This window comes from Sturnus vulgaris, chromosome 4, assembly GCF_052056855.1.
Source record: "Sturnus vulgaris isolate bStuVul1 chromosome 4, bStuVul1.hap1, whole genome shotgun sequence".
Classification (NCBI taxonomy): Eukaryota; Metazoa; Chordata; class Aves; order Passeriformes; family Sturnidae; genus Sturnus; species Sturnus vulgaris.
Window position 1 is genome coordinate 6686988 of NC_142246.1, and position 24015 is coordinate 6711002.

The window sequence follows — 24015 nt, forward strand, 5'->3', positions numbered from 1 at the left end:
TTTGCTGTCCTCTGAACCTGTGAAGGCACACGCTGGTCTGCTGGATCTATTGGACATAGCAGTTTTTTCTGAAAGGATTCATGAGGATGCAGAGTCGTTTGAACTGTTTTTTGAGCTTGCCCCTCCAGGACTGTGAGAATCCTCACATGTTCTTGGTTTAGGGAAAAACTGCTTCATCAGGTAGTTGTTATATTGCTAAAGCAATTTGGAGCAAGGTATGCTCATCCTCTAGTGTACTTTGGCTAAGTGTTGGGCTGGAAACCTTTAAGCGTTTTTACTAACTCCTGGAAATTAGGAAATAATATGAGAAGTGCATTCCTAAATAAAAGTCAGCCTGGCCAAGATGCTTATGTGCTGTTGAGCAACTACACATAGAATGAATGGTGATACTTTTACGGGTGAACATAAAATGTGCTTAGCCTGGACCACATATCTAATTTGCAGTCGTCGGGGTTTGAATTTATGTTCATATCACAGAGTGAAGGGGAGGGAGGTGTGTGGGAGGTTCTTATAAATACAGCTCCGTTAGTAGTTTGTGTTTTCCTTGTGTTGCACATGAGAAAACTCAGGCATGGTTCTAAAATCTGTTCAAATGCCAGCATTTATTTCCATGTCACCCTGTTTGGATGATATAAAAGAATGGAAAAGGAGGAACATTAAAGATACACTGTTTGACTATCCAGTTTCTATTTCTGGCACTGAAGATTTTTACCCCAGTCACTGTTTTCTTACATAGAATATCCCCAAATTTCATTTAACATGACTGAAGTATGTTTTGCATTGCGGTCGAATAAAAAATGCATGTGCTTAAGGTTGCCCCTCTAACTAGGTTCTACAGCAATAAATATTCTGGTTCCCTAACCAAAACCTTCTAGAAAAATATTTAGTTGGCTTTGAGTAGATGCACATGAGATACTGGCATGGTGGAATAATTTGCAAGATCTTTCAGTGAGGGTATTAGCATATAAATAGCAGATGCAATGACGACCATCACAGCTGAGTACATTTAATTTTTAGTTTATAAGATAGAATGGGTTTTTAAATGCATAGCCATCAAGCCTGCTGAAAGACAAATGAAGTTTAGAGTTCACTTGTCTGAGGATGCCTTACATCATTTTTTTTTTTTTTTTTAGAAAAGGGAAACAGGCATGCATAAAACTGAACAAAAGTGATTTCTTGGGTGAAAAGTAATTGAGATTGCAAACCAAGTTAATTAGACCATGCAAAATTTATTTAATCGTTCCAGCTGTAGTTTGCAAGTGGTGTTTTAGTGAGTAGATACGACTTCTTCATGTACTATCTTTTCTCTTCCTTCTTTTTCTAAAATAATTAGTAGTAGCTGTACATCTAGTCCTATAAACTGATTGCATTGTATATTTCAGTAATTTTATTGCTTGCTTTAATTATGATTGCAGAGACTTGGGTTTTTAAATCCTCGTAACAGAATGTAGCAGTCAATTTGTATAAATGTGAGAAAAGGATCAAGGGCTTTTCTTCACATCTTTCCAAATGTTGTGTGGTGTGTGGAGGCTTTTTTCACATTTATTACTGGTTGGGATGGATGAGCAAGGCCTTTAACTGGGGCTCTGGTTGCACTGAGCTGCACTAACAGATGGAAGCTGTTGGAGCATTGACTGCAAAGCAAAAGAAACAATTGCATTTCTACTGGCATCCAGTGCTTTTTCCAGTTTTTTTAATAATGCAGAGTAATAAGGAAACATCTGTTTTTTCAAGTTTTTTTTAAATGAGTTAGGGAGGAAATGGTTTGCTTGCACTTGTCTAGTTGGAATAGTCAGCACTATTTTAAGTTTTTAGTGAAAAATCAGGAGAATTGTGAAGATATTCTAAGTGATTACAGTGCAAATAATGCAGGTATGTTTTCTGTCTTTTTTTAAACCATGTTCTCATATGTAGATAGGTCCAGCTCAAGAATCTGAAAGTTGCCTGGCTAAATCCCATTTCTCCTCACAGGAATGTAGATATCTAGTCAGTGATCCTGCCACGTTAAAGAAACCAACAACTAGCACTCCATTTTGCAACTGCATCATTCTATGACTTGGATAAATAAATGCAGAAATAAATATCGGCATTTTAGGGCACATTAGCAGGCTAAAAATTATCTTCCCCATGGAACCTGAAGAGCAGTGGTGGTGCAAGCAGCCTCGGGTGTCCCTTCAGGTGGGACCATTCTCTAGGACAGAGAGGGGGTCGTTCACCCTCCATCTCTGGTAAGATTGTGTTGGGGACTTTCCTGTATCACCTGATAATTAGAACGGATTTGAAACCAGCAGCTTTTTTCTCACATTCTTTGACAGGCGATTGAGAAACAAGCAGTTGTGTGACTACCTAGCTTCGAGGTATTTAATCTTGTACACTACAAGAAAAGCTTTACATTGTGGTATTTATCACTTGCTCTTATACTTTACTTCCCTTCAGACTGGCACACCAGAAATTTCATATTGTTTGTTTTTATCTTACTCTCCTTTTTCATGTTTCCAAGTACCCTAAGCACTCACTCCTAAAAGGATTATAATTTACTAATTCTGCCACTTAAAACTATTGTCTTACATATTTATTTCTTCTGATTTAAACGTGGATTGTTTATTTTTATTTTGTAATTGACTGGAAAGTTTACCTATAATGGAAACATAGATAGGAGGGGGTTGAGCTTTCCTACTACATCTGTAGAAGTTGCTTCTGGAGCTTTCTTCATGCTTGAAAAGCAGAACTTTAAAAAAAAAAACTTTTCTAACTATTCATGTTGCCCATGAGCTCTCCCACTTTCTCTAGCAAGGTAAGGGAACACAGCAACATAAATGGGATGGTTCTGATAAAGTACCACTGAAATGAAGTAAATTGAGATAGAACTACCTGCTATTACTGTGCAACTTCTTGAATTTCCAACGGTGACAACTTTAATATTTTAAAGTAAAAAGACAACTTATTTATCTTGTTAAGGATTTGATCAAGATAAAGACTTTGTCTCTTTAAAGGGAAAAGAGGGCTTAATTCCTGATAGTTAGCTAAGCAGTTAATTTTTTTTACAGGAAATCTAAATTTAATAGAAGACCCCAGGGAAATTCAAGGGTGTGAACAATACGCATAATATTTTATGAAAATGACCCCCATATTTAAAATCTGGCATTATATGTTATGCATTGTAGCACCAAGTCCACATCTACCTTTTAGAAAATTAAAACACATAAATTCTGTTTAGTGTTTGATATGTGCTGCACTAGCTGAAAGCCATAATGCCCCTAAAACCTTGGGTTGCTTTTCACCTTTCATAAATTCCTGGGTAGATTCTATACAAAAAATAATTTTCAGCTCCGTGGCTCATTGTTATTCAAAGTTGATTGATTGTCGTCATTTACTCAGTGAGGAAGTTAAGTGCTCCTGTCATTTCTGAAGAGTATAATTGGGACGTTTCACAGGTCAGCGGTAGTGACAGGTTTCCCTTTTGATTAGTGTTAGACTGATAACAAAAATTACAGTTTCCTATGATTAATGTTTTCTATAGTACTTGAATGCACAGTTCATGGATTGTACCTAAACAAAGTGAATTTGCATCTGATTATGCCTTTTCTCTGTCAGGCTTTTCACATGCTTTAAAGTTTTAGATCATGCAGGTAATACAGCAAAGTTGCTTCCAGTGCAGTTTTCAAGTGGAGGATTAGTGAAGTCCACTGAATTTTAGTATATTACCATACAGAGAGATATGTGCCTCGAGTGATATGAACAAATTAGGTGAAATTTCAATTAAAGATAGTACTCTGCTTTACCTCTAGTCCTCTCAGATATGACATGCAGGGAAGTACTCATATTATATCCCTGCTATTTTAGGTATAATCTGGTAATTGAAGTTAAATAATCAGGCTGGACTGAGTTTTCGTCTTGATAGTTTGATGCTATTTCTCTGTTCCTTAAACCTGTTGCTGTTTATTTGTTTACAGACTGAGTAAAAACTAAGGAAATACACTGAATTTATTTTCCCTGTTTTCAATGTGAAGGTTTGTCAGTTTGCACATTATGGCACGAAGTTGTAGACTAAGATCACCTATGACAAGTTTTATCTTGATGGAATCTTTTTTTAAGAGCTAGGTGAGAAATGGAACCTGAATATGAGAATTATGATGATGTCCTGCTTGTAGCTGGAGAAATCCTGGAGGTTATTTGCTGGTGGTTACTTCCAAATTTAAATTGTCCCTAATAGACGCAAAGGGAATGACAACACCAGCAGAATTTCAAAACCAAAATACAAACCAACTACTTTCTCTTCAATCTCTAGCCTTCTCCAGATGTGCAGTAGAAAATATGATGTTTTTTTTTTCTTTCTAAAGGCCCTTAGGAATGTCTTCTAAAAGTTGTAGTTTCAGACAGATGTTCTGCTTTCAAATCTAGTGGCATTGGGAGTTTGTGATTAATGGTGGAACATTTGATCCTTTCTTTGATTAGAACTCTCTTTTGGTTTCTGGTGAGGAAGTCAGGCTCAGTGTGCATCTGTCTTGGCTGGGCATTCAGGTATGGCCTGAACTGCTGCTTTCCTTTAGATCAGGAAAAATTATTGCAGTGGGAAACAAAAACCAAGGGTGCAGGATCCACCAGCAGTGCCTGAATGTTGGCAGCTCTCAAAGGAGGGATAATTGGGTTGAGACTGCACTGGGGTCCTTACCTGTCTCTGGCAGCAGGGTGCTCTCCAGCACGATTGCCCTGAGACTTTATTTTTAAGTGAACATTAATTAGGTGTTCCATCGTAAGAATGCAATAGTAAATCAGCTCTTGTCATTGGGGCAGTATATCTGGTTTTTTTCATCTTCTTTTTTCACTAGAACTGCAGCTTTCTTAGATCAAAGTCAAAGATCACTTTTGAAATAAAGGGAAGAATCTTACTTCTAACTTGAACCACCCATTTTGTGTTAATGTATATCTGTGTATTAATACCAATTAACGTTCTGCATTAGAAATTAATGCAGTCCAGCCTACAATTAATTATGGCCAAAAAGAAATATTGATTTATATATTTTTTACAATGTCATGATTTATTTTAATTTTTAAACTGAATTTAATAAACCAATGTAGCTCCTAGATTTTTTGGCTTCAGAGTATATGTATGATTTAAAGGAACTCGGCTGTGACACACGATTAGAGTAGTGAATTAGATGGGGAAAATTCTGCTGCAGGCAAAACCTGCACTGTCCTCTGGTGCTTGTAACAATGAGTAGTTGGTAGGAATTTTGAGAAAAGCCAGGTGCATTAATAGAAGTAAAGAGCAGAGCTGAAAATAGTGAAAATTATGCTATTCCTTATCTGTTGGGTTGCTGCAATGAAGTGGAAGAAATGATAGCCTGTGCTAAGGTTGGATTTAATGGATAGCTCTTACTATTTCTTTGTAAAAGCATATGGTAAACATACAACAAAGTGTTAATTATGTTGTTGGGAATGAGGTGACTCTGAACATGGGCAAAGGAAATAAAGCTTAAAGTTTCCATCACTGTTGCCTTTTTATGGTAGTTGGCATCTGATTTTTTTTAAAGCTCTGATTGTACAGGCCATGTCTGGTGACACAGATTCTTTTAGCTTATGTGCAATTTAGAAATAAATTTAATTTTCAGGTGTGGAACAAGCTTAGAAAAAGTATAGATTTGATGGCAGTAGCTAAAATTATATATAGGAAGCTACTTATGTAGATGAATTACACTTGTTAGTTAGAACTCTTTTTTTTTTTTTTTTTTCACCTACTCAAAGATCTATTACAGACTGCAAAACAGACCAAGTGCACATTTAAGAAAATCCTGTTTTGTTGGTCTTAATCAGAGTAGTGTGCTGTCTGGTGGTATAAATGATTGGGATGTACCAAATCAGTTAAGAAATTAATGTATCAAATTATTCTTAATGCTGTTGTGAAGAAACACACTGAACCACTGTAGTGTAAATATCTGAATATTCTGCTTTGGGTCACTATTAGCTTGCCCATTCATCAGCTTCCCCTTTGTTTGTCTGCTGTGGTTTGGAGCATGTGATATCATTTAACATGCCACAGATTATTTGGGTGCTGCTAAATGAGTAGAATCATCCAAATGAGAAGAGGTAAGACTGTGACTTGCTCATTAAGTCAAAATCTTGATGTTATTTTAAGATTTTTTTGGACTTATTTTGTAGCTTCACACTTTCTCAGACTTCACCAACTGCATGTGTTCTAATGGATAAAAGGGGCTTTAAAGAAGCCCTTAGGATAGAGTATGGCTTTAGAGATAAAATGTTAAGCAAGGCCTAATCTTAGATAAAGATTAAATACATAATTAGGGAAATACTTTTGATATAGAGAAGTCTCAGTAGGGCTATCAGGATGTCTACAAAATCTTTTCAGTGTGAAGGGAAATGAAAAACAGTCTTCTCATTAAAATAAAGAGAAAATAACCCCAACAAAAATATCTCTAGATGAAAGCCTCGGATGATGACGATGATGATGAGGATGAAGATGAATTTGTGGAGGTCCCTGAGAAGGAAGGTTATGAGCCCCACATTCCAGACCACCTGCGAAAGGAATATGGTGAGTTTGCCCAGCTGTGACAGGCTTTATCTCTGCATGTTACTGCTGCACTAAGGTAAATAAACAGCCCTTCTGAAGTAATAAAGTGATCAGCAGTGTGGGTAATCTCTGCCTGCTCTCAGGAAATCATTACATGGACACCAGAGCAGCGATTGGCTCTGGATAAACAAATACTTTTAGGAGCAAGAGCAACTGAGACGAGCAGCTTATTTCATTCCATCATCTTCTACAGGATTTCAGAGCCAGAAGCAGCACCTTGTGTGCTTGTGAGTGTGCAGAACACGTGGTGGGAGTGTGTTCTCTCTTCACTGGGAGTGAAAGGATTTCAAAGCAAAGTTGGCAATGAGCCTGAATTTTGCAAATACTGGTGGCAGTCTGGTGAGCTGGGATAAGGTGCCGTTCCATCACCTGCATTAGTAGCAGCTGGATATGCACAGCTCTTCCTCCCATTGAATGGCCAACTTAGAACTCTGCAGGGTGGCTCTTTTTGTTTAGGTATTGCTGTCAGGAGATGTTAAATGCAGCTCAGCCTTCAAGTGCAGAATTACAGCCACACTAGATGACAAACTATAATTTTGCATTCTTATTAGAAGTAGGTAATTTTTAAATGAAGGTATACTTACTGTGTGTTCTTGTGAAACTGAGAGTGGTGTTACTGAGGAAAGTTCATCTTAATTCAACTTCAGTGCATTGCTCCTTGTCCTTTAGGAAGTCTGCAGCTTTACCTCTGTGTAACTTGCTATCTTTGAGGATTCCAAAGATTTCAGTACATTGAAGGGTAGCTGCCATCAAAAAGCTTTAAGTTAAAAACCTGTAAGGAATGTCTTGCTCGTACCTTTGTCCATCAGTATTTGTGTAAGACTGGTGCTGTGCTGTGGCTTTTTCAATCCTGTTGATGCTTATTTTTCCCATTTCTGCAGTTTACCTCATAAAAGTCAGGCTGCAGCTACCACCTGGAACTCATTTTCCATATCTTTAGCAGCAGCCTAAGTAATCCTGACATGCAAAAGTTCTGTTTATACTTGGCCAGCTTCCACTAGAAGTGAAATGTATTCACCTCTTCCTTTTTATCCCATCTTTCTCATGGACACACATTTTTTAAAAATAAAGTGTCTTACCACCCTTTGTATCACACTAACACAATGCTTGACTGCTATTTGAATTCTTAGAGAGAAGGATAAAAGAAGCAGCCTACTATCTACTCAGGGTTATTTTAAAAATCTATATAAAATGGATTAAGAAAGTCCCAATTTGTATTTAAACTATTGCTGATAGGAAAATACATTATAGTGAAGAAGTCAATCAATCAGAAAACAAAACCTCTCTCATTTTGTATACCTGTGGTTATATAGGAGCTAATGGTCACACTTGGCTTTATCTTTATTTGATGTGTTCGTTTAAAACAACGTTTTGAAAGAAATTAATCATTCCTCATGCTTCTGAAGACATTCAGCTTTCCTTACTATCATTTAAAGGTATTATGTAAGTTCCTAGTTTAGGAAATGGTCTCAAAATAACTCAGAATTCCTGAAAATCATGGCTTAGAAAATGAAAGTCTGCATGACTGAAATGTTCTAACTGGAACATTAAACCTGCTATGTAAAATAAAATCCCAGCATTACATGGAAGGTGTGAATGGCTAAAAGCTTTTTTTCCTTTTGTTGTTACTTTTCCTGAACAAGCCAGATTAACTTGATACAGTAAAACAGAAAACAAAGCTGTAAAACATGACTGGAAATGGGTTGAAATGTGACATGTAAATTATTGATTTAAATGTCGCTTTATTCCCTTTGACTTGTCTCACAAAAATGTGTCCTACCAACAAGGTAAATTTTGTGGCTCTCCTGAGAGCTGAAAAGCTTGTTAAAAATGAAAATTTATTTAGAAAGACAAGTTCTATGCATAAGTGTGTAGACATATGCAATTGTGTCATCTGTGTGTTTGTCATTAATAACTACAATCTCAAAGTTGGTAACGATATTGAATACAGAAATTGAATTGAGTATGGGTGTAGTTTGGGTGGAGGTAGAACTGAACAAGTCAATTTGAATCTTGATGTATAAAATGAAATGTAAATTTGTTAAAAGAATTTAGGTGATTAGATAATTGAACTGTGAAGATATAACCCATTAGAGGTGTCATGCCAAATTAGCATTACCAGAATTTTAATGACCTCCCATTTGTATAATCCTTATTTACACTTGCATCTGATGTCTGCAGCTGACAAGAGGCCAGCCCTCCTGTGGGACCACAGGGTCATTTAAAATACACTGTGGTGCTAAAGAGGAATATTTGACTGAAAAAGAAACAACACTGAAAATAATTTTTATACGGTTGCTGAGCTCTCACCACTGAGCACTGATATTGCTGATAGCACTGATGAGTGACCAGCCCTTGTATGGCTGGCATTGCTGAGCCCTGGAAAATGAAGCCATTATTCATTTAAAGGAAAATTTTAGGGAGAAATAAAGTTTTGTTTCTACTGGAGATTTTCCACATTCCAGCCTTTTCTGGTCAGCTGTTGGTTCCATTGACATAAAGCTTTAGGGTGGATGAGGCAAGGGGTGGAACTGTGCAGCCCCTGACATTGTTCTTGTCCCATAGAACAGACTTTTCATCTGATTCCAAAGGATGAGAGATTCCTTCCTGCCCTTGATGGTCTTGGCCTGGCTTGCAGCTGAGCTCTGAACCACATGGGAAATGATCTGTTTTGAGGGATGTGCTTTTCCACATAAAAATGGAACAATTCTCAGCTCTAGTTCAAAGCACCCACTTTAGTTGGTAGACAGTTCTTGTCTGTGTCTCAATGCAAGCATTACTTACCCATGCAATAATGCTTTGAGGACAGGGGAGTCCTATTGCTGTTTTACAAGAGGTGACACAATGAAACTGTCTGACTTGGGACTTTTAGCATGGAAGCAGTCTATTGGTTATGAAGTTTCATCTTTATCCAAAATTATATTAGGAATGACTGTGCAGTCTCAAACCATTAATAAGATTATTTCTCTTGTATTTGAGCCTTAAGCTGAATGTTTCTAGGTTGCTGATAGCTACTTTACTGGTTCACATTGTATCTTAAAGTCTGCTTGAGATTTCTTTCATATGGGAATCAAAGCTACAGTTCCAAAGTCCCAAGGGTTAGTTCTATCCATTTCTAAAATTCTTCTGTCTTTTCCTCACAATGTGATGTGCTTTTCTTCGGTTAGATGTCCCCAAACTGCCTTTCCTAATCTGATGGTATCTCAGTCATACTTTTCTGTGTGTCAAGGAGCTGCTGTTGTGAATCCTTAAACAGATACACATGTGCTGGCTAGATGGAAATTAAATATTACACCTAAGCAATTTCCTTCCTTACTGCAGTGATTTCTCAGTTTGTCCGGGTGCAGCTTTTCAGTCAGGTCTGATTTATCTGGTCTTCACACCTCAGGAACTTCTGAGAGAATTTTCCCTGCATATGAAGGATGTGGAGAACAATTTTATGTGGAGAAACAGCTCAGTGGAGACCACAGCAGAAACAAACCTGCAGGCTCCAAAGTATGTGAAGCACCAGTGCAGGGGCTGAATTTGAGACTTAGAATTACACTGTCTAAGCTAAATAAGGCTTTTACCCGACTTCTCTAATGGGAAAAAGCTCATCATATTTTACAGGGGCAATGTTAGACAGAATTACATATTTACGCCTTTGAAATTTGGGTTCCTTTTTCCTAAATTTGGAAAATGCAAGCAACACACAGTTGTGTTTCTCAGCCTGACATGTCTAGTATTTAGAATAAGTTTTCTATTAATATTATTATGAATCCTTTAAAAAATTGGATGTAGTTACATGATGTGAATAGCATGTGTCGATTTATCATAAATGTATTGAAAACAGATATTCAGCATTGAAGTTAAAACCCCAGACCAGAATTTCTGTAACCAAATTTGTGTGGTCTCCATTTCTCTTAGGATATAAAACTCTAGAAGTATTTAATTATAAGTTTACAAATGAGATTGCCTCATTATATTACAGTGTTTTGATATACCTGTATATGCACAAGCACAAGTCCTATATGGAATCACAGGATAATCATTAAGATTGGAAAAGGCTCTAAAATTATCATCTCCAACCTTTGGCTGAGTACCACCATGCCCACTAAACCACATCTACTCATTTTTTTAATACTTCCAGGGATGGTGACTCCAGCATTTCCCCATGGAGCCTCTTCAGTGTTTAACTGCTCTTTTCAGTGAAGATATATTTCCTAATATCCAGCCTGAACCTCCTTTAGCATAGCTTGAACCTACAGAGACCTAGCTACACTTAGGACAATAAATGAGTAAAACTGTTTGTAATGCAGTATTTGGAATGAAGATTAACTTTTCACATTTATGAAAAAAACATGTTTATCCCTTCCAACAAAATATTTCAACATCCATTGACCATAGATATTTCTTCTGATTCATCCTGATCAGCTGATCATGGAAACTTTCCTCATTCTCAGGAGAGGTGTTTCTATGTAAATAAGGTTCCCAGAAAATCTAACAGGATATGAGATATACTTGACTTCTACTAAAGTTCTTGGAAATTAATACTCAGTGCACAAGATATTGGTACTCTTTCAGGTAGTTTGCCATAGCAGTATCCCTCAGAGGATCTATGCAATGGCAGGGGATGCAAAATCATAAAGAAGAAACTTAAAACGTCAGGTGGAAGATATAGAAAGGGCTGGATATAAATGCTGTATATTTGAGTTTTTCTAGTTCTTAACTATAGTTGTAAAGCAGTAGTAAGTAGGGTTAATTAATGAGAGGTAACAGTATAACAACATATTCTGTAATTCTAGTAAGCCAAACTGAGTGTTTATGTAATGTTAGTGAACTCTTCTCATTAACTACCATAGTTATCTTTTTTCTTTAATATGAGTTTCCAAGATTTCACATAAATGAGCATAGCTACATTCAAAGGCACTGGGAAGCTTTGCAAAGTCCAAAGCTTATTGTGCTTCCTGAGTAAAATACCAGCAGGCATTTTCATTGTGAGCACAGTAGAGTAAGTGGGGAAACATTGTACCTGAACTGCTGGATTTTCCTGACAATCTGGGACAGTGTCTATACTAATATAAATCACATACACTTGGCTTGACTAAGAATCAACAAATGGGGAGCAGAAATTATTAATTTTTTTTTCAGGGAAGGTGAAGTCCGTAATACTTGTTTATATTCTATCTCCGTTTTTTCAATTAAACTTCAGTGAATCTGAAGTAGCTTGATTTCGTCTAAATCCACACAGCTGAGGAAACCCGGGCTTACTTTTTCTCTGAATTTTCACCAAGGGGCTTTTATCTCCCCCTAATCCCACCATTTCTGTCAGGACATAATCTCTTTCTCAAATTTACATTTTAATTACAAGGCCAGCTGAACTAGCTAAAATCAATAATGTCAGCATTCAGCAGCCTAACTTCAGCTGAAACCCCAGCCTTGCTCTTTCCTTCTATAGATTTATCTTGTGAGCACGGGCTACTTTATTGCTTCAGGCAGTAAGTGCCATTTGGTCAATTTAAACAAAAAGGAGGATTCAAACACTTTTATGATTCTTTCTCAAAACTGCTATTGGCACAATTTCAGAACAGTACAGAACTCAGGTACTGTACACAGAACGACAGAATTCTGAAGAGGAATTTTACTTTTAAAACTGTACTTAATCCCATTTATGTTTTAAAACCAAAACAAAGCAACCCCACCCTGACACTGGACACATTCAGCTGGGGCTGTCTGCTTGGTCACTTGCCTTTATCGTGTTAGCTAAACTTACTTTCATACATAAATACTTCTTAAAAACTCCACAGTGGAGGTGATGTTACTGATGTCTTAGTGTATCTACTTTTAGCTATTTTTCTGTTAATAGTTTAAAATAAGAAATCAATGAGAAAATATTTTGTTCTTGTAACTCTTAAGAATTCCTGTATTGATCTTCCAGATGTGATTTTTATCTGTCTAAATGTCACATTGTGCATTTATCTCTCTTGCCTTTCCTGTCTGTTGCTGACTGCTTGTCTCTGCTGCTCCCCTCCTCCTCAACAAAACCAGTGTTATGAACAAGCAATCATGCTTTCTATAAACATCATAGGAAAAGAAATGGAAAAAATAGGGGTTTTGGAGAACTTTTAATACTTACGAACATATTTTCTCTGACGATGAGAGGTGTGGTGAGTGACACAAACCTGCTATCTTCTGACTTTTTTTCTGCTATTTGTAATTAGTATACATACAAGTGCTCTCAAAACATTTGCTTTAAACAATGTTTTTCAGAAAGGATCCTAAAAAAAAAGAAAAGGCAGTTTAAATGGTAAATACAGTCTAAGCAATTCTACATTACAGATAGTCTATGACATATTCTTCTCAGTTAACCTTGTTCATGCCAAAGGCCCTGTTAGTAACTGTTTCTGTCACTAAACAAAGTTTACTTCTCCGAATACTGATGATTCTAAAGTGTGGTTATAGCAATGTTTTTGGTTAATTCTGTTTCACTTTGGTAAAAGCATCTGAGAAAGGCATTTCCCTCTTCTAGCCTGTGACATGAACTGAGGTGGAGTCCTGTCTTGCCCCCTTTCCAGAGACATAAATTCAAAATTTTTGTATTATTATGTCACTGAAGTGCTGTTTAAAAGAGCATTTTTGTGGTGGCAACATTCTCGCTCTTGAACAGCAAGTCGACAGCCTAATAAGTGTAGTGAAATAATTTCTTTTGCTGCTTAATCTAGATATCTGTCTGCTTAGATCCATTTTATTATCATTTCTTTTATTCCTGGTCCTTCTGCTAATATTGAGACTGTTTTCCAGTGTAGAGATTAGTCCTTTAAATTTTTAATTTTTTGGATAATGCTCTTTAAAGGCTTGTTGACTTTGGAGAATGTAGAGTGTTCATAGCTTTTGTGAGTGTGTGGTATGGGCAGGAGTGAGTAAGGGAGCAGCAGTGCCAGCTGTGCTCAGCAACACCAGCCAGCAGCAGGATGGGCTCTGGATTTTGAATTAGGATTGTTGCTGTCTCTGGGGAGAGGCTGTCCAGGAATTAGGTTAAACAGGTGTCCTTCTCAGTGCCCTGAGCTTGGAGCTTTGGAAGACAGGTTTGGATGTTGTTCCCTGCACAAGGACTCAGCTCCTGATCTAGGAATTTGGAAAATGTGTTCTGGGGGGTGGATCTCAAAGGCTGCCACCTCAGCATCTTGGCCTGTGGCTGGTGTTGTCTGTGCAGCTGCACCCCATGGGCTAAAGGGAATGAGTGATGGAAATGAATCAAGGTCAGGATGAATTACTTGAAGACCTTACAAGGTGGTAAGATGGGTCCCAGCAAATTTTTCTAATTTAGTTCATGGAAAATACATTATTCTCTGAAATGAAAATATTTTGCACACCAAACCTAACTGCTCCTATGGGTCTTGCAATTTCCTACTCAGGTGTCTGGTCGCAGATAAAACATTAGCTTTTCCTTTTCTGCTTAGTGTATTGTGATACATTTAATGGCTAACAAATCAAGAATACTTCTGAATGCAGCTTCAGGGCTGTTTATAACTGGGCAAAAGATTAAAAGTTACAATTGAGTAATGGCCAAAACATGTAAGATAAGCTTTAGTTACTTTTCATAAGAAGGCTCAGATAATTTGAAAATTGTAGGTTTATGAAATTAGGATTTTTTTATATGAAATTTAAGGATCTTTTTTGAGGGATGAGACCTTGCATTTCAATAAATTATTTTATAGAAAGGCTTTTGGAGGGGACAGATCACATTGGTGTGAGGGATTATATCTTTCCAATTTTAGCTGTCATTGCCTGAAGAGTCCTTGTAGCTACTACTGGCTAATGGAGTTGCTCCTCCAGCTCAGCAAGTAGAGGCAGGTGCTGTCTGACAGCACCTTACACATCCTTACAGTGCATGCTGAGTCTCTAATCTGGCTGTGTAATGTAATTAAAATTACCCTACCACTGGGTTGCTGCTGCTCAACATCAGTGCCTGGTACTGCCTTGCAGAGGGCTCATTGCTCAGGTGTAGCTCAGGCGTTTCCTGTCTCTTGGACAAACTCTCTGGGTGTACTTCCTTCTTCTGCCAGCACTTAGGTGTTTTCTCCTGACAAACTGTGTGGTTTAGTATCTGCGAAAGACAAATGTCCTCTAAATAATTCTGTTTCATTCTGAGTGGGATTGATACCTAACACCAACTGAAAGCAGGAAGATGTAGTCAGCACCCTGAGCTGTTTGGCTGGAGCTATGAGAGTGGGAGAAGTGAATCACTCCTAAACATCAAGTTTTTTTTGCAGGGCTTGAACCCCAGTCCCCTCCAAAAGCCCCGGTGGCGAAGGCATCGACAGGAGCGGCTGTGCCGAGCTCCCGCACTCAGCTCAAAGGGAATGAGGATGAGCTCGACCCAACCTGTGCAGCTGCCACACTGAAACTTATCAGAGACAAACTTCCAAAGTTACCATCTCCTCATGCCAGGTCAGCTTTGTTTTAATCCTTGCACAAACCTGTTGCTCTTGTGTTCATTAGTCATGACAGCACACAGAAAAGCATTCATGAGCCAGGCAAGCTGAGGAGGCTGACTTGGTGTCATTTTGAAGTTACATTCATTGCTTAATGTTTGGGATTTTGTTGGTGATTGCACCAGGATCTCAAGGAATCTTTTACTGCTCAGTTAATACAGATCTTATTTGGTGTAAATGGCCTTTATGAAAAAACACTGTTCCCTTCTTTGCTAGCAACACACCCCACCCCATTTATTTGGGTAAATTTTATTTGCAGCTAAACAGAGTGTATCCTAATGTTCAGTTAGCAAGTAGTTTCAACATCTCTTTGTTCCCAGTGACTTACGCTGTCAGTGATGCCTGGAGATGTTATATTGCTTCCAAAGACACATTTGTTATCAGTCTTGTTCAAAGTTTGGTGAAACTCCAGCCTTTCTTGGCATTTGGCTGTGATTTGAGGCTAAGGCTGGAGTCATCTGTTTAATGGCATGTTCCTGGAAAGACACTTCTGCATGGGTCAGGAAAGCCCCTGAAACCTAGCAAACTGGAATTAATCTGAGATTTCCAGTACCACATCTGTGGCTCCTGTGGGAGTACAACATGTATGATCCACTGCTGCCCCCATCAGATCTCTGGGCCTCTGCCCCCACAGTGTGATATGTGTTAGCCAGCACTGGCTGAACATGCAGTGAGCTGTACAGAGTGTGTGGTGTTATGTCATATGGTCTTCCCTTAAAAAGACAAAAAAGAACAACCTTGTAAAAGTAGTTGTAATTGTACATGTAAGGTAATATTAGTGTTGGTCTAAAAAAATCTAATGAAAACAGAAAAAAAGAAAATGTTGCTGTGGTCATTGATGTTCTGTATTGACTTCTCATCTGTTTTCTCCAGTGAATCTGCAACTTCTGAGACAGCAAACTTGGAAGATCCTGACAGTAAAAGAAGAAAACTAGAAGAAAGAGCTAAAGCTCCCCTCATGCCTTTTGGATTAGATCTTCACTACTGGGGAGAGGATCAGCCAAGTGCTGGGAAGATTCTCAAGTAATGCTCTTTTTCTTTTAAGACAAATTAAACAAATAAATAGATTTACTTGTACTCAGAGGTCATGCAGTGGGGTGACTGCTATTTCTTTTGATAATTACTTTTCTTCTTTACCTTGTGTTGTAGGACCCATAAACAAAGTCAGAAATTCTACCTTTAAATGTTATTTGTTTTGAGAAGATGTGATACTAATTAAATATCCTTTGATGCTTCAAAGCACATTTTTTCTGCTCTTTTTATGTTTGCAGCATGGCATCAGTTACTCCAATTTAAGCTGGTACCTCATTATGCAAAGGACTCTGCCAAGTGTGTGATAGACATTCCCTCAGACTGAAGGAGGAATGTCTATCTCCCTCTTCCCTGGAGACTTTAAGATCTAAATAAGTAGCAGGCAAGGTAGGAGAAAGGCTGGGGAAGTGTTTTCCTGACTTCACAGAGTGCTAACTGAGGAAACTGATACGCTTATTCAGTCACACAGGAGAAAGGTGGCAGTTACAGGATTTGGATCTTTCACTTTCCATTGCTCACTGGGAGGTTTTGTGTTTCAGAAGCATTGCTGACTTAGGGAAAGCTTTAGCACTGCTGGGGAGAAGAGGTGGTAGGTACATATCAGAATTTATTTCTAGCAGTCAGTTTTTAAAACCCCTCTTAGTATTTTTAAATGAAAGTTGGGTTGTAAAGTCCTCCCTCTATGTATAAATTTCGTTTAAGTCCACCAGAACTTTGGTATCAAACCTGGCTTGAAAAATGCAAAAATCATTGACTGGCAGGGTTGGAAATTAAGCTGTTGTATTCTTAGCAGTATTACTTCAGCTTAGTTTGTTTTCTTACCAAAACAAACAAACAAAAAAAACCCCAAGCCTGTAATCACAGTGTTAAAAGTGTTGGCAGAAAGGAAGAAGAGGAAATTTTTGGCCCTGCACCTGATTTTGTAAAATGCTGAGTATTTGTTAAATTACCAAAAACTGGTGCAATTTGATGCATAAAAGTGCTTTACCACAGTCACTCCAGGCTTTAGATTCCATCTCATGTGGTATAGGCTCTTCAAAGCCTATGGAAAGATTTTCAGCAGAGCTTTAAGAAGCATTTGTCTGTGATAATGCCAAAAAGGTAGTAAGGCCTTATTTTACATTGCAAATGAGTTATTCAAGTCATAAGTGAAATCAGAAGCATATTTCACTGCCTGTCTGCCTCATGCTGTACTGTTTTATTTTTATGCTTCCCAATAAAATAGAGGGCACACTTCTGAACCGTATAGTCTATAACTACAGATGTGCCAATCTAACTAAAGATAATTTAAGTAACTCTGCACACACAATACCATTGACCCCAGGCATAAAATAGACTTATTGAAAAATTAAGGTAGTTATTGGTCAACTCCTCTAGCATTTCTATATGCACCCACACTGGCTCTGTAGGATTCTTAGGGGAAAAAAGCAAACTGAAAAATAGACAGCACATACGGGATGTGTATGGAATTTGAATTTTTAAAATCTGAAATGGGGAAGCCTTTCCATTTCATTTAGCAGTGTACTTACTTAATCACAGCATTTACAATAAATTAAGATTTTGACAATGAGAATGTAGCTACCAGGAAATTTTCTAAATAAATTTTGTTTGAGGGGTTTTTTTGGGGGGTGGAACAGAAGGTAGTGTGTGCTGCACAGTGTTGAATTGTGTAGAGTCTGCTATGTCAGCTTGACAGACTTATTTTGGATAGCATGGAACTTGCAAACTCATCTGCCCTCCTCCTTGAATTAAATCAGCTCACTCTTAGGAGCAGAGTAAAATAGCTGGTGCAGCACTGACTGTGACTAGGATGTTTGAATCGGCCCATTTTGCACTTGCTTCAGGATCTCTGTAAGCATCTGGGATTAGCATTTATATAAATTCAATGTTTTTATAAGATTCCTGTCAGATTAGAAATTATGATGATATAAATTCATTGGAAAAGTGCAGCAGTTCTCAAAGAGCTTTCTCTTAGATTTCAGTTAACCATTATTTGTATTTTTATTCTTCCCCCTCATGTATTGCTGTGGCATTGCCATTAAAGCCTCTGTTACTTATCTGGATTAGGAGCACTCTAAATGTGAGTGAGGTGTTGATCTTTTTCATCTTTTAGTTGATTATCTGTTCCTCTTCTGATCCATCTTACAAACAGGTTTTACTTGTCACATGCATCATTTTTTTGAAACAAGTATCTGCCTGTTTATAGTGTTAGTTAACTTACAACAGGAAATCAGAAAACTTTGGGAACTATCACTGCTTTGTTCTTCTCTCACCTGCTTGTAAGTCACATTGGGAGAAAATAAGTTACATGATTGTGGTAAACAGTAATAGGTCTCAATATATTTGTAGGAATCAGGCTATTTTATACTGGTCAATGGTACATAGGGCAAAACATAATTTTAATGTTCTTGACATTTGTTGGGTGCATATTTAGGGGAATGGAGACGCAGAAATTATTAAATAGAACTATTTGCTAACTGGAGAGGTTGACACCACAACTGTTCAATGCTTCTTCATTCTCATGTAACTGTAATCTGATAATTTAGAGAGGGAGGGGAGTTCAGACCACCAAAGGACACTAGAATTGTACTAAGGAATTCTGTAAGCTAAAAATCCTGTATGGTGCCTTTTTTAGGAATGCTTTCCCCTCCATGTGGCTGCAAGGTTAGTGACACAGAGCTGCCAGTCAGTCTTGCTTTCAGTATTGCATTGAACTAAGCAAATAAGAAATGTATGTCCTTTTATTTACTGTCTGTTGTACAATCTTGCCCCGTATTTTCTGAAGCTAAAATCCTGTACCATCCAAACATTGGGCTGAAGTGATACTGATTTTTTAGAAAGACTCTCGGGGCTTTTGGGGTTTTTTGCTACATTTTGCAGAAGTGTGTAATTAAAAATATGTCATTTAACCAAAAACTGTAGAAATACATTACTGTCTTTATTGTTGAACTGGCCTCCACTGGAACTCTTTTGCCTTTATCCCTTAATTTACCAGAAGAAAGTTATTTGTACTTTATGGCAGGGTAGCATTTCTGTGGCACTAATGAGGTGTGTTTGATGAGAAATTACTGGATAGAATCAATCTGTTTAACAAGAATTCTGTTGAACATTTTTCTGATGATGGCAAATCACAGAGATGTTTCAGAGTTCCCTTAATCCCTTTCTAACCTAGTTCTAACCTTTTTGCACAGTTTAAATGCTCAACTACTGCATTAAAATGAGCAGCTGTATATGTCGTAGGTTGCTATGGTCAGATATTTTCCTCTACGGTTTTTTTTCCCATGTCATCTGCTGAAAACTTGGTCAGATAAAATTAATCAAAACTTTTCAGGCTCTCTAAAGTAATTCTTTCAAGTATTGGCTTATGTGCTTTGCCAAATTGTGTGTGATGAGTGGTGTGATGAGTGAAGCTAGTGTTGATGTATATATGGCTCTCCAGTCTACAGAAAGTAAAGTCTCAGAAGCAAGAATGGCACCCAAGGATATTAGTGAGAGGGATTGGATATGGGTAGAGAAAATCCTCTCAAATAACTCTGGAACTAATTGGGTCGAAGAACTAGGTGGAAGAAAGGGATTGTAAGGTTCCTTTAGGAATTTTATGTCCTTATCAAGATATCTGTCATCTAGGTATCTCTGCTTGTCATGAGCAGCAGACATTGCAGGCTGCAATTTTTTTTCCTTAGTTTAGCTGTATTTTTTTCCCCTTCATATTTCCTTACATTTGGGGTTGGATCGTTGTTGTTAACTTCAGATATTGTAAAATCAGATACCTAAACTTTAACTGGTCACCCTAATTTCTTTTCATGATTAAGACAAAGAAACATTTACCATCAGAGGGACAGTTACTGCCTCCTAAGATTAGCATCTAAAATGAGTCTAAAATGCTCTCTGGGGTTGCCTGTTTTTCACTACAGGCTGTTGGCAGCTTAAGGTGGCTAAAATGAAATTATATGGATGCTGTTGAGAAAATTTTTGTTGGCCTATATGTCTGTAAATGTAGGTAAGATCTCTAATTTTAAAACAGATTTTCAATGTATTAGCCTGATTTCCTAGAGGAACACCTGATAATTTCAGCCTGAGAATAAAGATCTATGGACAGTGTATAGGAGAACCTGGAAGAAAGAGTCTGTATAAGGCTCAGCTGATTGCTTACTCTTTCCCTTGGTCTCAGTTTATTGCAATATCCTGTGATTTCAGCTTCTGCTTCTCTGCTGCTGCAGGAGTCCAGCTATCAGGAATAAGATCAGACATGTTAAGTTCAAATGGTTTCCTCCTTGATCTGTCTTCTGTGCTTAATCATAGAAGTATTTTGTTATGAAGAATGTTAAGTACAGAATTACAAAGCTATTCACTGAGTCTGGAAATTGGATAACTGACTCTGGATGTCAGATTGTGAACTAAAGCTAAGATTTGTAATAGCTTAGCAGGTTAAACAGGAAATCAATACTAGACAGGCTTTGGTGGTATTTTAAAAATATCTTCATAATACAGGAGCCATAAGAGACTGGTAGATTCCTAGGTTTTTTGTAATTCACTAGTAGTGCTTCCCTTCCTTTCACATGTGAGTTTAGCACAGGTTAATAATGGCATCTCTATGTGTTTTCTTACAATTTTGTGTGTGAATTATTTTCATTTGTTTTTTTCCCAGATTTACATCTGAGCATCGATTTTGGGCACCCAGTGAGGTAGAGGAAGAGGTGGAAAATAAAGAAATAACGGAAATGTTAAAAACCAGGTATATAACATTTGCTGGCAAGTTTGAGCCAGTAAAACATAAATGTCGAGCACCCATGCCTGGTGGAACTCTCTGTGAAAGACAAGACCGGATTAAGGTAGGCACCAAGTTACATAGCTTCCAAGATCTGTGCTGTATGGAGAAAATCTCCTTAAAACATCCATAAAAATTTATTTATGTAAGTATAGCTCAAGGGAGTGGAGGAACATTGCATTCATTGTTAGTATGTGCTTTGTAAGGGAAGCATCGTTTTGGTAAAGAAGCTGTAAACGTTTAAAGAACTCTCACATTTTTTGGCATTCATTGTACGTTATTTGGGTTTTATTTATTACTGTGATGTGTGAGTACCTGGCAGTAAGGCAGAGATAGTTCTTTGTTGAAAATTTTTCCTCAGAGGCATATTTGATATTAACTGTTTCTAGAAACTTACATGTTTGAGAGACAAAGAAATTTTATTTACGAATTAAGTTTTATAAGAGCTAAATTCTGCACAGCCTCAAATTATAAGCAGTATCGAGCAGAACTACTTTCCTTAAATACTTTGTTGTAGTATCCCTGTTCTTCCTGTATAATTTGAGATTGAAGGATCTGAATGCACTTCAGTACTTTTAATGGGATTGTTACAGGATAGGGATGTAGCATAAACAACAATATATGATGCAGCATTGGTGCCCTAGTTCCGGACTTGACAGGATGTGCTACCTGGTCTCTTGAAATTGGATATTTGTTTCAAAAAGAGTTTATTTCTTTGAGATTATGAATATGTTGAACACCTGATGTTTATGAGATTCTGATGCTTTCTAAAGAGGACTGGAAGTCGAGTGTAGTTTTGTTGCTCAATTCCAGTTTCCATCTTTAAGCTGTGTTGAATAAAATCTAAACATTTTCTTTTCATTCAAAAACTGGTTTGTTTTTTTTTTTCTTTCCCCCCTCTTTCTTACTCAAGTGCCCTTTCCATGGAAAGATAATTCCCCGGGATGACTCTGGGATTCCTGTAAATGCAGAGGACAGAGCCAGAGAAGAGAAGATGAAGTTTGAGAAGCAAGCGGCCCAGCCAGGTCTGTGTCTGTATAGCATCTTAAAAAAATAGAATAAAAAATAAAAATACTAGGCAGAGGTGGAAAATACCTGTTACCTGTTTTGCTCCTAACCACATTCTTCTATTTGCATTCCTGTTGATTTTAAATTACAGCTCATTTGCAGTGGTTCTTGCTTATGTGATAAATGTGGATGCATGTGTAGACAGAATAAGGTTAACATTGCATTTGTGCTTTATTTCCAGTGGCTTTTGTAATGTTCCCAGCACTGCTCAGACAGACAAGTTATAGCCTTTGTCTTAAGGAACCTTTTTATTAAGGATGGTTGGACGTGTTCCCTGGGAAATGCTTGACAGTAACTGTTTCTATGCTTCTGCAAAGAAGATGTCTAATCTTGCTGGTCCCTAACATGGTGATTTATGCAATATAATGATAATATTACTAGGATCATTTTATTACCACTAGTATTGGGAGGAGTGTGTGCTGGATTTTGTTTTTAAACAATTTGGAATGGGCAACAAAAATATTGGCCTTCTGCTTGCATCCTGGCTGCAGCATTCAGGTGTGGAGGGGAAGGCTTCTTCTTCCCCAAGATAATTTGGGCATTTTTAGCAAGGTGAATGCAGGCAGGCAGTGAGTATACAGGCAGGAAGACTTCCAAGGGGAATAAGAGACTTTCTTGCAATAGTATGAGTAAACTCTATTAGTGATGGACAGAAGATGCATGGTGGACTACAACCAGGGAACTACTGGAAGTTGATGGACTGCAAAGGAAAATGGGAGAGAGGGATCTATCCAGCAAAGACACAGTGTATAATTGGAGGGGACAGCTTTTCTTTAATCTACCTTCCTCCAGCAGGTCTTCGTTTTCTCTGGTTTGAGCTATTTATTCTAGGTGAGTATTCTGCATTCTAACTACACTTACCCATAGGCATTTGATATCCTGTGCTGTACTCCCTTAAAGGAGTTCACTCTTCAGGTTTGACTGATTTGGTGTTTGACAGTTATGCATATTAGTAATGAAACTGCTGAACCTTTCATGAAACCTCTTGAGAGCCTGAGGAACAGTTACCTGTATTCAGATCAGGAATCTGTATTCAGAAAGGTCTGTGTGGAATGAATGTGCATTTAAAAATACAATTGGCCCACATAGTGTCCTTAAATACTTGTTTGACCATCTTTGAGTGACTGTGCTTGGTGATTACAGCACCACACCAGTGCAGCAATTACTGAACACCTCCTAGTATTTGCAGGTGTCTAAGTGCTACATTTGCAGGTAGTTTCTATCCCTGTCCAGATAGAGTAAGTATTCTAAACTGGCATCCAGCCAGCAGCACAGACACTGTTGGACTGTCAGAGGGGAAGCCAGGATAAGGGTGTGGATGTTGTGTTAAAAAGGAAAGTTCCCGGCTTAGTTATGACAAACTAAAACTAGCAAATTAAACTGATAGGTGTTCTTGAAATCTCAAACTAGAACCTAATATTCTGGTATAAAAATCACTTGGACTGAAAAATATTGATTTTTTTTTCCTGTGAAATTGCCATTGCTTGAGGCTAGACATAGTATTTATTTTTATTACAGTGTCAGCTCAGTGTTGTTAGAGGCTTCTCACCTCTGGTCCATAAGGATGTGTCTGTTAGTCCCAAACCAATGTTGGCATTGCTCCTTGTGCTATTGAGTGTGGTTGTTAAGCTGAGGTGTCACACAAAGGTCCGTCCCATCTGGCTGGGGATGTACTTCACAAGCTGTGGCACTTAATTTGGACAAAACTCTCCATGTTTCTAAAGCCATACGTATACCAGATGTCATTAAATACTTCTATCCACTTTCTTTTCTTCTGCCTCACTATTTTTATATCTGCTTTAGAGTATTTTCATCAACTTTTTTTTTTTCTTTTCTTTTTTTTTGCTTGTTTTGAGGCTTGTGGTTTGGAGGGATGTGTTTGTTTGATTTTCAGTGGTGTTAGGTTTTGGGGTTTTTTTTGTTACAAAGGTCTTGAAGCAAATCTGAGAAGTGCTGCTATGGGAAATACACTACTGGGAACCCACTGGGCAGTCAGGAACTGTTTGATTGACAACATCGTTAATGATGGCAGTTTGAAAATTTTGGAAGAAAACATTAAATTTGGGGATCAGTTGTATGTTTAA

General features: G+C 37.7%; 1 protein-coding gene across 1 annotated transcript in view; it reads left to right on the top strand.

The window, feature by feature from the left end:
- UVSSA (UV stimulated scaffold protein A) overlaps positions 1-24015 on the top strand; it is a 44200-nt gene that overhangs the window by 14293 nt on the left and 5892 nt on the right. The window contains exons 7-11 of the mRNA XM_014895220.2: positions 6439-6550; positions 14842-15019; positions 15937-16086; positions 20744-20927; positions 21777-21888. Of these exons, the coding sequence (XP_014750706.2) occupies positions 6439-6550; positions 14842-15019; positions 15937-16086; positions 20744-20927; positions 21777-21888 (736 nt within the window). The remainder of the gene's footprint in view (positions 1-6438; positions 6551-14841; positions 15020-15936; positions 16087-20743; positions 20928-21776; positions 21889-24015) is intronic.